We start from the raw sequence: 13,067 nt of genomic DNA, 5'->3' as shown, positions 1-13,067 counted from the left end.
CCCCTCCCTAATAGCCTTTACGAAATGAAGCCGTTTTCCGAAACTAGCACGGCGCACACGCGCTCTGCCTCTCCAGCAGGAGCTCCGAGCCTGCCGTTTACGCTGAAATGGCGATATCTCATCTTCCTGGCGGCCGCAGTCTACATCGGATACTACTTCCTCTTTTCAAAGCCCATCTTCGCGCACCCCCTGCCCAAGCACACAGGGCTGTATGCCGTGGGCGCCGTCGACATCGAAGCGCCCGTCGAGCTAGCGCGCACCATTGACCCGGCGCGGTTCAAGGGATGCCGCAACAAGGCATTTGAGCTGCAGACGGTCCTGTTCACCCTGTACTACCCATCCGCCCACGGCACCGGCACCGGCACCGGCTCCAGCTCCGCAAAGCGACACCCGTGGATCCCCAAGCCCCTTCGCCTCCGGGCCAAGGGCTACGCCAAGGCCGCCCACATCAGCAACTGGCTCACCGATGCCGTCTTCGCCGGTGCCATTCGCGCTCTGGTCGGCAGCATCACCATCCCAGCAGCTGTCGACGCTCCCTTGAGCGACCGCGCGTCGCGAGACGAGAAGTTCGCCACGTCCTGGGACAAGGACGAGACCCACCAGCAGGTCCTGGAGAGCGACGCCAGCGGCCACCCCGTCATCATCTTCTCGCACGGTACCGTGTCGAGCCGGACCGACTACTCGCACTACGCTGGCGAGCTTGCCGCCAGGGGCTACGTCGTCGTCATGCTCGAGCACCGCGACGGCTCCGGCCCCGGCTCGCTCGTCATGAGCAAGGGCCGGCCCAGCCAGACCCGCCTCATCTTTGACCAGTCCGAGGTCGAGACGGTCGGCGGCAGCGACGTGACCGCCGACGACTTCCACAAGGCCCAGCTCGCCTTCCGCGAGGCCGAGATCGAAGAGGCCGTGCGCGTCGTGACCATGATCAATTCCGGACACGGCGCCGCCGTCTTCAGCCAGAACCCCCGCGGCGAGGGCTCTGGGCTGGCCGACTGGGCCGGCCGCCTCAACACCGACGAGATGGTCATGGTCGGCCACAGCTACGGCGCCACCGGGGCTCTGCAGGCGCTGCGCGGCGGGCGCCACAACAAGAAGCGGCCGTTCAAGGGCGCCATCATCCTCGACCCGGGCAAGCAGAGCGGCCCGCTGAACCGGGACATTGACGTGCCCGTGCTGGTCGTGCACAGCAACTCGTGGAGCAGCCACAGCAGCCTGTTCTACGGCGGGCGCGCCCACTTCGACACGGTCAAGGACATAGTCGAGGCCAACAACGCGCGCGGCAACCCGTCGTGGTTCATGACGTCGCTCGGCACCTCGCACCCCTCGGTCACCGACGCGCCCCTGCTCGAGCCCTTCCTGCTGAGCTTCACCACGGGCGCCACCATCGACGTCTACCAGGGACTGCGCCAGTACGTGCACGTCGCCGAGGACTTCCTGGCCTTCCTGGGTGACGGCAAGCCCCGCGGCTTGCTCGCCGAAAAGGCCGAATTCCCCCAGTACGATCCCGGCACCGGCCTGGGCCTGTGGAAGCCGGGACAGGGCGACGACCAGAAGGCGTGGGAGGAGAAGGGCGAGTGGTGGGATTGGCGGAGTTACTGGCAGCTACACGTCTCCCCTGTCGGTTCGGACTGAGCAACGAGCATTGATTAGGCGGTTGCATGTATAGGTAGTAGGGAATACCAAGCAAAACTTTGATATTCGCCGTAGCTGGTACTTTATATAAAAATTCAACAAAGGACAAGGAAAAGAAATAATGCCCAAACCTTTTATCAACCACTCTTTTCTTTGCCCTTGCCCGTGCCCTTGCCCGTGCCCTTGCCCGTGCCCTTGCCCTTGCCCTTGCCAGCCTTGTCCTTGTTCTTGCCCTTGCCATCACCGCCAGCGCCTGGCTTGCGCGTGGCAAACAGGTACATGGGCGTGAAGATGTCGAGCTGGCCGCCCATGGCCACGGACCGGCAGCAGTACCACATGGTGTCTATAAGCGCCAGCACCTCCCGCGGCAAGATCCCCACGAGCACCAGCAGCCGGTACACGCCGTTGACCACAAACAGAAACGCTGGCGACATGGTGAACACCTTCCAGAAGTCGCCCCATGTCGTCGCCCACCGCACGTCGCCGGCCGGCCCAAAGTACCACGGCCCCGGGTGGCTGCGGTACGCCATGTTTTCTTCGTGGAGCACCTCGAAGCCTGCGGCAGTTTGTTAATTAGGTAATTATCTACCCGTGGCAGGTAGTCCAGCAGAGTGGGAGGGGTGGGTGGCTGGGTGGGCATGTTTTGGGAACGCACCCGTCTCGGCCAGCGCGGCACGCATCTCGGCGACCCGCGGCATGCGCGTGATGCCGTTGCCGAACTCGATCCAGTTGCGCACGCCGCGGTGGTGCAGGTTGCCCTCGACAAACCTGTCCGTCATGGCCCAGTCGGTCAGCGCGAACAGCCCGCCCGGCTTGAGCACCCGCCACACCTCGCTGTAGGCCGCCGCCGGGTCCGGCGCATAGCACAGCGCCTCGAAGACGTAGACGGCGTCGAACGTGGCGTCGTCAAAGGGCAGTTTCTGGGGTTTTGGTTAACGACTCAACTAGACCCGAGTCGGACAGGGAGGGAAACAGGCTGCCAAAAACAAACCATCAGATCGCCCTGCACAAAGCTGACCAGCTCCTCGAACCCGGACTCCTTGGTCAGGGCCGTGCCGCGCTCAATGTGCCAGGCGTTGTTGCTGAGGCCGACGATATGGCAGCCCACGCGGCGGGCGAGGGTGCGCGCGGGCCCGCCAATGCCGCAGCCGATGTCGAGCACGCGCATGCCGGCGCGAAGGCCCGCTAGCCGCGCAAATTCGTGCTCGTACTCGGTCATGCTGGCGTCGATGGACAGGCCCGGCGCCATGGGCGTGTAGTGGAACCGCTGGCCCCAGCCCTGCTCGTACAGCGGGCTGACCAGGTCGTAGTAGTCCTTGGCAACTGCCGTGTACTCGCGCTGCCGCGCCTGCCGCTCCTCGTCTGTCGTGCTGCCTAGCTTGCCCCCGTCTAGATGTGCCTCGCTTGTGAAGTGCGCCATGTACCTCCTCATCCTGTCGGGCGCGTAGCCCTCTGGCACGTGGCTTGCCATTGTTTCGCTTTTCTCCAAGTAAGAAGAAGAGAAAGAGGGAGAGAGAGAGAGAGAGAGAAAGAGGGGGAGAGAGAGAGAAAGAGGGAGAGAGAGGGGGAGAGAGAGAGAAAGAGGGAGAGAGAAAGAGGAAGCGAGAGAGAGAAAGAGAGAGAGAGAGAAAGAGGGTTGGGAGTGAAACCTGAAGGACGCGAAACGGCTGAGAGCTCCAGAAGAAGGGGAGAAGGGTTGGGAAATTGTTTGCAAGATCAAGGTGTGATATTATAGTCACTAGAGAGTTAGTTGACCACGTCGCGGGCCACGAATAAAGGAAAAAGTTCCAAAAGAGTGGCAGACCCCGGACTGTATTTGTGGTTGGCTGCCGAAAAATGGCCTCATATTGTTCCCCTCGCCTTTTCTTGTCCTTCCTTAGTATTGTTCTCCTGGGCACAATTTTGCCGCCAATTCGCCTGCCCATCATCAAAGGACGCCTTTACGGCTCCTAGTGTTCTGATTGCGCACAAAAGCACCGGAACCGTCCTGCCCTTTGGAGCAAGGAGTGTCCCCGGGTCACTTTAGATACTCGGACAAAGACTTGTCAGCCGGCCCCGGTTCCCGACCAACACCAGTCCACAGTCAAAATGATCAGCAACTCTCACCCGCTGACGAATGAGCCGACCTTTCCAGTCATGATTAGAAGTAGATCCCCTTTAAGCTATTAAGCGATTCATAATCTACCCACGTATTTCCTCAGACCCGAGTTCAATTATCTGGCCTTGTATTCTCACCCGTGTAAGTCGTCGAGTCCCAATCGCCCGCTCCACCTATTCCAAGTTAAGACCTTTTCTTTGGCTGTCTATATCACATCTAAGAAACTATTTTCACCATCATTGATGGCATTTATTAATTCCATCAGGTCTTGCTCGCCCCGACTATCTCAGCATGCCGAGAAGCAACAGAAACACCATGGAATTTGGGAATATATTGATGGTGCTTCGCTAGTTGAGTCGAGGGGCACAAACCCAGGTGCTCTCATCTGGGCTTCCATTCACGGGGATTTTTGAGAGATGAGATAAAGAGGGATTAAATCACCATATCCTCAACAATCGGTGCCAAGGTGAGCGCCTATGATGGAAACTATCATTCATTATTGCCCATGGACATGGAGTAGAGACTCCCACTGTACTAGTAGGACAAAAAGGCATCATCCCCATGTCATCTAATTACACCTAAAATCACCCCAGCGCTGCCGTCGTCTGTCTAAACGGCGAGATGCAACAGATCCCAAAAAGATGAGGAGACGGGGCAAGGTGAGAAGAGGAGATGGTCATAGATTCTTTTAAACGCGAACACACCGATGTACTGGAACCCGGAACTTTTCGAACCCGACTCAATTCGTCATTGAAACGAGAAGAACAAGAACCTGACGACAAGAAAAACCTTCCAACACATGAACAATAGCAATATGAACGGCTAGGTAAGAATAAGAAAAAAAAGGTGTTTACTAGTCGCTGCGAGCTAGTCACTATGAGTCAGTCGCTGTGATGCGAATCTTCTGTTGCTGCGAGGCCAGGGATAACCCGCGTGTCCAGTCAGCCAAGACCAAGGAACCAGCGCCGGGCCATGCCGTCCATCGACGTAATTGCCCCAAGCTCTATGGCTTCACACTGTCAGATACGCATGACGCCTAGCTCGGAGATGCTCCGCTGTCGCTTGTGCATGGCGTCGGCGAAGCTCTGCGAAGCCTTTCTCTTCTGTGACAGGATGCTAGGCGAACTTCCCGGGCTGTTTCCGCCAGCAGTGCTGTCCTTTCTCTTCTGTCGACGTGCCGGTGTGATTGGTGTTGTGACCGTCTCCATGCTGCCTGTCTTGATGCCCCTGAGAGTACCGTGGTAGTACGGACCCGAGAAAGCGAGCGAGTCCTGGCTCGCCTTGTCGCTGAAGATGAGCTGTTGGTTAATCTGGTTTCGGCGGAAAGCACCGACAGCTTCAGAGTTATTACCAAAATGACTCAGCAGAGGATGGGCGTCAGCCGCCGACGTATCCGTAGCTACGCTCGTGCCGCTGGCAGCCGTCTTGGGCCGTGAAGGGCTCGAAGCTCCGTCTCCGGTCCAGTCAGGGCCCCCCCCATCTTCTTCTTCGTCAGAAGAGTCGTGGTGGAAGGTGATGAAGTCCTCAATCTTGAGCATGCTCTCTTCTTCGTCCTCCTGCGGAGCGCCAGACTCAGAAGCGTCACTATCGTCCCCCGTGATTGCGTCCGAGGTGAGAGGGAAGAAGGCCTCGGCAGGCCCAAATGGCTGCGTGTTCATAAAGTCGCCGAAAGTGTTTGACGAGAGCATTGCACCCATCATGACGTAGCCAGGATTGCTGAGAATGGGAGAGCAGGCCGACAGGTCCTGCGTGGAAAAGTCGATATTGAACGACTCGGGTGACAGGTCCAGCCGGCTCATCCTCTGCGGAGTGAAAATCATCATCTTGCGCGAGACGGGATTGAGGACAGCAATGGGCTTCTTGCCCGCCCTGTCCAAATTGAACTGGCCAACACGAGGCTTGCCGTGCCGGAAGCGTATAGGTCTCTCCGTGTCCGAGTCAGACGACACCTCGAACGTGCAGGGGCGTTTTGTCTTCTTACGGACGACGGGTTCTGGAGTGTCTTCTTCGGTTGTATCACCATCGGCTGGCAGGAGGGCATTAGCAGTGCACGCACCCATGCACGATGCAGTAAGCAAGCACACTCACTTTCATAGCCATCAAGCTCCTGTACTTCGCCAGAAGCGACAGGGGTTGACGCTTCCGTTAGAGCCTGGCTTGCCATTGGCGTCGCGATGGGAGTAGCATCGTCATATTCGTCCACTTGGGCGACATCCGAATTAGGCACATGAAGGTCTTGGGAGCTGCTGTTGAAGTCCCAGAACGACCCAGAGTTGGACGAATCGTCATCGTTCTCGATCTCGCGGCGGAAAGCAGGGTCGAGAGAGCTCTGCTCCACAAATATATCTGGGAAGAAGTCTTGAGCCTCGCCTGACGCATCGCTCGTCGTCGAGTCGCTGTCGCTATCAGGCACGCCGGTGAAACGTACGTGGCGTTCCACATTGGCGACGTCATGATCAAACATGTAGGAAGCTGGATCCGTTGACAATTCTTCGTGCTCTGACATGATGCCTTCCCAGCTCAACGACTCCAAGGTGGCGCCCTCATGCTCGTCCAGCTCGTCCTCGTCCTCTTCCTCGTCCTCGTCGTCATCGTCCTCGTCGTCCTCGTCGTCATCGTCATCGTCCTCGCCGTCATCCTCTTCCTCTTCGTCAGCATCCAGGTTTTCATCATCAAGCGACCGAGGCGGCACCGATGAGCGCTTATGCGCTTCATTGGATATTATGTGTTCCTCCTCGGCCGCAAATACATGCTCCTCATCCTCTTCGTCCGAGTCACTGACGTCCTCGAGGCCGGAATAGCCATCGTCGTCGGAAAGGTCGAGGGAGGAGGAAGAGACGGAGCCCCTTCGCTTGGTGGCCGCCTTGGCTGGCGGGGGTCGGTATTTTCGCTGAATGTTTCGGGACATAATGTGGGATATGCAGGGGTAAACTTGGAGTGTTGTAATCGGGCGGCGCTCAGGCGAAGCCACAAACGGCGGTGAACCCGAGGCCAGAAAACAGCGGCAGCTGCGTTTAGAGACTGCTTCCAATCGTATCCAAGTGGTCAGGCTCGTCTATAGAGAGACCAAACAAGACCCAATGCTGAAGCCGAGGGTCTTTTCGAGAGAGACTAGAAGCCTGGGGTGGGGGGGCGGGGAAGGGGGGGAAAGCCGGACGCGGAAAGGTGTTTGGAATCGCTTTGGGGCCTGCGGACATGGGCCAAGAGTAGAACCTGTTAATTTCAGAGGCAGACTCTCGTTCTCAGAGAATGAAGCCTCTAGACCCGCCGGGGCGCAGAGACTTGCGAGGGTGAAAGCCTGGAAAACTTCGTCGAGGGAATTGGCAGGGTTGACTATGTCGTTGAGGCTGCTGGACTACGGGCGCGCCAGGGGGAACCAGGCACGCCCGCAGTGGGCGCTTAGAGCTCAACGGTGGCCGACGGCATCTTGGGAATTCTCGACGAAGTTTGTCAATGTGATGTAAATCTCTGAATGGATAGTGCGACTTCGTTGTCTGGCGGGTTGGTTGGTTGGGTTTGGAGGGGGAAAGGAGAAGACGCCAGGCCGCCTGTGAGATCTTACGGCTTTTGCCAAACTTTTTTCTAGCGGGTGGGGGTCGGCTCCGCTACCCTCGCTTGCCTGCAATTGGAGCCGCCATTGTGGGGCGGGAGCTTCAATTGCTGGGTCTGGCAGCTGGCAGGGATTGCCGATCGCGTGCCAACCCCACACGGGCCACTTGGTTCCTTGCCTTCGTTCACTGCCCTCGGTGCCAACCAACACCTTAGTGGGTGAGGAGAAGACGGAGGACGGAGGGCTCAGGGCAGAGGCAGCGCGGAGTTGTGAGACGCCACCTTTCCTAACACGGGTTTGCTTGGGCCTGTCACCGCTCTTTTGCGACAGGAAACACACCATCGGCCATCCATTCTCTGCCGCGTCTCTCAGCGGACCGCACGGGAGCTTGGATAGCGCTTACATGATGGAAGGTTTGGATCTGGAATCTGGAGCGACGCTCCTGCTTCATCTTGCCGCCCTCGAGTTCTACCCGACCCGACTGCTGAGCTAACCGCAGGTAACACCACGTCCACTAAGTTAACTTACAGGAACCTTGCGCGTCTTCCAGAGAGGTCCCGTTATTATCGTTAGCAACCTGCCAGCTATTATTAACCTTTACGTTCCTTCCATCACCTGCCTTGGTAGGTAAGAGCACAGCTCGGTGCTTCAACCGGGCTGGCGCTTCACCTTATTATTGCGGCGTCCAAGCTGGGCGCGTACTGGTAGGCCCTGTGCTGCTCGCTTCTGTTCTCGGGTGAGGAATTTGAGGCTCCGCAAGGCCACCAACGCCCTGTCCCCGCATTTCCCCTGGATTAACCATTGCATCACCGACAGGTTAATTCCTTGTCTTCCATAAATTAGCGTACCTCCCAAAACTTGTGCCCGAGGCAAGCGCTGACTGCCAGCTGGCTTGACAGGACGGACTGTTTCTGCAGGGCCTTGATGCAGTTTTACGTGTTGATCCTGACTGGCGCCTATGTGCTTCTCCATCAGAGACCCACTAACCCGGCGTATTCACCGCCATAATGTCGTCGTGCGCATGTTTTCGCAGAGTTTTGTTTTCCCTCTTCCATCTTGCCTGGACATCTTCTCTCTCCATACAGATACCCAGCAGCAAAGCCTCGAGTCCTGGCTTAATGACTCCACGAGCAGAGCATGCAATTACAGATAAATCGGTAACTATGTACGTACCCCGTAGGCACCCACGTATCCGCCAGGAAGCACTCAAGGTTGCCGGGTAGATTTTCTAGGCCCACGGCTTTAGAGGACACCTAAATTGCCCCTGAACACTAATATGCAACCGAACCCTCCTGCCCATTTCCTCTTCACCTTTGTTGCTCCTGCCATGCTGTGACAGTGCGTCCAGGCCCTAAGGCCGTCCAACTAACTGCATTACATACAGCACTCATTCACCCAGAAAGAAAAAAAAGAGGAGTCATACGGAGACGACAGAAATAACTACCTAACTGCATGCGCCATGCGAGCCGAGACCGACAGGAGATGGAGTCTCATGACTCAATTTGCACGCAGGCAGCAAAGTGCTCCAATTGGCTGCTATCGGGTTGCTCCGTTCGAGGACCTAGGTTCTGATGCTGAACCCAGCTGCCGTCATCCTTCTGCTGCGGTCCAGCCAAGTATACCTCACGTCGACGTCCCAGACCGAGAGCCATGTTTACCCAGCTCGCTACTGTATTTGAGCGATCCATCCATGCTTTGGCTAACAGGGAAGCGATGGGCGTCAGATGCAAGGTGAGAACCCGTTCCCCACCATGGCGCCTCCTTCCGGTAGGTAACGCTGAGGAGTCCGCACTTGAGGCCTGCCGCTGCGCCGTTTGACTAATTTGCAAGTTGGAACTTCCCCCTTTCAAAGAAAAATCGGCCAACCTACCTTAGGTGCCTACCTGTAGCTAGCTCCAAGCCTCCAACAGAATGCCTCATGACTATTAGGTTTCGATAGTGCCGAGGCCGTGCTAAACCAGCTCAGCCAACTTGCGTCGAAAAAGTAACTTCCTCACCATTGACAACGGAAGGCCGTGCGAGCGAGGGGTCGGAAAGCTGGAAGTGACAAACGAGTAAATTTCCAGTGTGGGGTCGTCCGTCTCATATCGATGTCGGCCGATAAACGATAAACTGTGTGGTCCGTGCTTTGAGCATCCCAACCGTTGACCTTATCTTATCGGCACCGGCTGCTGACTCCCCGCATGCGCTTGATTCGCCGCCCGTTGCCAGGGGAACTTGGTTGGATGCTTGCTCGCACCGTAAACAAAAATTTGGGCTCCGGCTTTCAGCTAATCACACACGCTAGACTGCTAGCTGCTTGCACCGCAGCGACTTTACTGCGTACATGCGGATGCCGTGCACCCATCTAGACTACACGACAGTAACACGCAACCACCTTACCTACTAGCTGTGCGCATTGTCCTGCTGCCTGTTTAGCAGGGCCGACGGGCTCATTCGATCGTCAGTCAGTAAATATTTGGCGCGCCCGCAATGGAGCGCGAGTCCAGCATGTCGGCGTCGCAAAAACACCACAACCTGTTCCAGGTCTATCTTCGACTCCGCCCAGCACAAGGCGGGCCTGCAACGCCGGGAGAGCGCTTCTTGGAGGTTGAGGATGCAGAGCCGCACCACGCCGCGCCCAAACACATCACCCTGAACCCGCCAAACGATCGCCGCCGCGCAATCGAGAAGTTCGCCTTTACCCAGGTCTTCGAAGAGGATGCGACGCAGCTCGATGTCTTCCATTGCACAGGCGTCGTCAAGCTTGTCGAGGGCGTGCTCGCCCCCCACGGCGGAGAGGGTACAGATGCCCTGTTGGCCACGTTGGGCGTCACCGGGTCGGGCAAGGTTTGTGGACTTGGACGGGGACAGCAGGCGGCCCGATAGGCCTGGGATTGGGAGGCAACCGCTGACATTCTGGAAACTCGACAGACACACACGATCCTCGGCTCGCGATCTCAGCGCGGATTGACCCAGCTCGCCCTCGACGTCATCTTCAGGTCCCTGGGCCACAATATCCTCGACTACAGCTCCCACCCGTCTCTCGAGCAATCCATCACTGCCTCTGATCCGTCCGAGGCCACCATATTCCCGGCTGCGACGTTCCTCGACACCGTCTTTGCCGACTCGGCGCCGCCCTTGCGCGCCAGCTCGAGGGCTCCCACGCCCATGATTGTACGACCTTCTCACATCTACTCCCAGTTTCATGTTTGTAGCGATGATGAACATGGCTACCCCCCTGAGCCGGATTCTTCTCCATCGTATTTCTCTGCGCTCGAAGAGATGCCGCCTGTCCAGACAGGTAGCCCGAAGAGTGTTCGGGTCGTTCGTCGCGAGGATTCCGCGATGCCCCCTTCTCCCTCAGCCTCTCGAGTTAATGGCGGGTGGCAGTGTCACTGGGACCGAGACGACGGTGCACCCAAGGGTTATGGTGCTGCTTTAGTCGGCGGCTACCCGGAAGCGCAAAAGCTCAGAGGCGCGATGGCCAAGGGCCAAAAGTCGCAGGCGAAGCACTTCATGTCTGCTACTACTTCTGCACGTCAGAAGGCAATCACTAAAACATCTTCTCACCTGCAGGGCGAATCCTTCGGTCCCACCCAGACGCCATCCCGCCGCCTACATCGGCCGTCGGCATTCCCACAGCAGCCCGACGTCAGCGCGCTCTCGGTATCTTGCGATCCTTCGGCCGAGTATGCCGTCGTCATCTCCATGTACGAGGTGTACAACGACCGCATCTTCGATCTCCTCACGCCCCCCATCAAGTCGGCGGCGACAAAAGAGTACCGTCGACGGCCTCTCCTTTTCAAGTCAACAGAGACATCGTCGGACCGCAAGGTGGTGGCTGGGCTGAGGAAGGTGGTGTGCGGCAGCCTGCACCAGGCCTTGATGGTGCTGGAGGCGGGGCTGCATGAGCGCCGGGTTGCCGGCACGGGCAGCAACAGCGTGAGCTCGCGGAGCCACGGCTTCTTTAGCGTCGAGGTCAAGAAGCGCGCCAGGGGGAATCCAAAACACAGTTTCGAGGCGGCATGGGGTGGGAGCACGCTAACTGTGGTGGATCTCGCTGGGAGCGAGCGCGCGAGGGATGCGAAGACGGCCGGAGCGACGCTTGCAGAGGCTGGCAAGATCAACGAAAGCCTCATGTATCTCGGACAGTGCCTGCAGATGCAAAGCGACGCGGCGAGCAAGGACAAGGTGAGTTTGCACGTGCACCTCCCCCCCCCCTGTTGCGTCCTACGAGTCATGTTACTGACATGGACCCTGAAAACAGCCAAATTTGGTTCCTTTCCGTCAATGCAAGCTGACCGAGCTGCTCTTCTCCAACTGCTTCCCGTCGATGTCGTCGTACTCGTCGGCGAGACATCGGAATCCGCAAAAGGCCGTCATGATCGTGACGGCAGATCCCAACGGCGACTTCAACGCGACGTCTCAGATCCTGCGATACAGCGCTCTCGCGCGAGAGGTGACGGTACCGCGCATCCCCAGCATCACCCAGACGATCCTCACTACTGCGGTCCCGACCTCGACTTCGGCCCTGGCACAACAGCAGTGCTCGAGCCCGGTGGGGTCCCCGACTCTCCACCACCGCCCGTTCTTCCCGCCGGGGTCAACGGCAGGACCCTATGGGCAGCCCCTGTCATCGCCAAACATTGACCGGACCTTCTCGCCCCTGAGCAATGCCGGCAGCGACGTCCACCGCGCCACCATGGAGGTTGCCGCCCTGGAGATTGCCCGCCTCTCGGAAGAGCTCGACTACATGCGCCAAGCGCTCGAGACGGAGCGGTCAGGGCGGGAGGAGGCTGAGTCGCATCTGCTCTCGATGGAGGACCGGATGGTGGAGCTGGAGCAGGCGATCCGCGAAGACTGCACGGCAGAGTTTGAGCGGCGGTTCGACATTGAGATGGCGCGCTGGCGCGCCAACATGCAGGTGGAGATGGAGCGCGGCGAAGAGCACTGGGGCCGCAAGATCGAGGTGTTTGAGCGGAGCATGGCCGTCACCGTCAGGGCGTCGACGGGTGACGAGAACATGCTTGACGGGGAAGAGGGCGAGGACGACGCGGGCGGCGAGGACAAAGAAAATGTGCTCATGGAGGACGTCAACCAGGAGAACGACAGGCTGCGCCGCGACAACGAGATCCTCAGGCGCGAGCTGGCCGCCATGAGCCCGACCAAGCGGCTCCCGCTTCAGGAGCGCAGCAGCGACGGCGTCCGAGGCTCTCTGGCGAGCGTCAGGGACCGGGGAAAGGTCGGTGTCGACACGGGCAGCCCGCGCCCGACCCGTGCCAACAACAATGTGAAGGATGACGGGAGCCTGCGGCAGAGGCTGGAAAATCTGCGGGTCGGCGGCGACGACCAAGGCCCGCCCCGCAACTCCAGCGGTAGCACGAGCCCGAAGAAGGCTGCGCGCAAGCTTGCAGGGAAGCGGTGGGACGGCACCTTGGATGACGATCTGTTTTGAGGAGTGCACAGTGCTTCTGTGTGTGGCGACGGAGGCAGCGGCTGGGGTCGGCATATTTTGTCCATTTCTGTGTGATGATTTCTTGTGTCTGCCAAATTTTCTGAGATACCACGTTCACGGCACTGAGGCCTGACGGTTGGCTTGTTGTTATTGGTTCTTGTTTGCGTCTTTGATAGGTTTTGTTGTGGAGGGCCCGAATACTACTTTCGATTTTCCGCCGTCGGCAAGATCGTAGACGGACCACTGCATAGGTAATTTACAACAGGACGAATGCTTCTGATTTTAAATTTACATACAGGCCTATAATGTCGACATGATTTAAAACCACTTACCTTCATCGGGTGCCTACT

General features: G+C 58.2%; 4 protein-coding genes across 4 annotated transcripts; 2 read left to right on the top strand and 2 right to left on the bottom strand.

Moving 5' to 3' along the window:
* Positions 1–24: 24 nt before the first annotated feature.
* B0T26DRAFT_659707 lies at positions 25–1,632 on the top strand (the record flags this gene model as incomplete). The annotated part of the gene is made up of 2 exons (XM_060438971.1): positions 25–551; positions 618–1,632. The coding sequence occupies 2 exons, from the start codon at positions 25–27 to the stop codon at positions 1,630–1,632; spliced, it is 1,542 nt and encodes a 513-aa protein (XP_060289267.1).
* Positions 1,633–1,769: 137 nt separating this feature from the next.
* On the bottom strand, positions 1,770–3,103 carry B0T26DRAFT_795005 (S-adenosyl-L-methionine-dependent methyltransferase; the record flags this gene model as incomplete). The annotated part of the gene is made up of 3 exons (XM_060446899.1): positions 1,770–2,188; positions 2,288–2,552; positions 2,624–3,103. The coding sequence occupies 3 exons, from the start codon at positions 3,101–3,103 to the stop codon at positions 1,770–1,772; spliced, it is 1,164 nt and encodes a 387-aa protein (XP_060289266.1).
* A 1,646-nt stretch (positions 3,104–4,749) lies between these two features.
* B0T26DRAFT_744671 (uncharacterized protein) lies at positions 4,750–6,638 on the bottom strand (the record flags this gene model as incomplete). The annotated part of the gene is made up of 2 exons (XM_060444444.1): positions 4,750–5,756; positions 5,819–6,638. 2 exons carry the CDS (start codon positions 6,636–6,638, stop codon positions 4,750–4,752), a joined length of 1,827 nt encoding a protein of 608 aa, XP_060289265.1.
* Positions 6,639–9,752: 3,114 nt separating this feature from the next.
* On the top strand, positions 9,753–12,717 carry B0T26DRAFT_757608 (P-loop containing nucleoside triphosphate hydrolase protein; the record flags this gene model as incomplete). The annotated part of the gene is made up of 3 exons (XM_060446268.1): positions 9,753–10,109; positions 10,194–11,453; positions 11,530–12,717. 3 exons carry the CDS (start codon positions 9,753–9,755, stop codon positions 12,715–12,717), a joined length of 2,805 nt encoding a protein of 934 aa, XP_060289264.1.
* Between the last annotated feature and the right edge of the window lie 350 nt (positions 12,718–13,067).

The sequence above is a fragment of the Lasiosphaeria miniovina genome, assembly GCF_030549165.1.
Source record: "Lasiosphaeria miniovina strain SMH2392-1A chromosome Unknown B0T26scaffold_9, whole genome shotgun sequence".
NCBI lineage: Eukaryota > Fungi > Ascomycota > Sordariomycetes > Sordariales > Lasiosphaeriaceae > Lasiosphaeria > Lasiosphaeria miniovina.
Note: the sequence above shows the minus strand (reverse complement) of the source record. Positions and strands in the feature narration are given on the sequence as shown.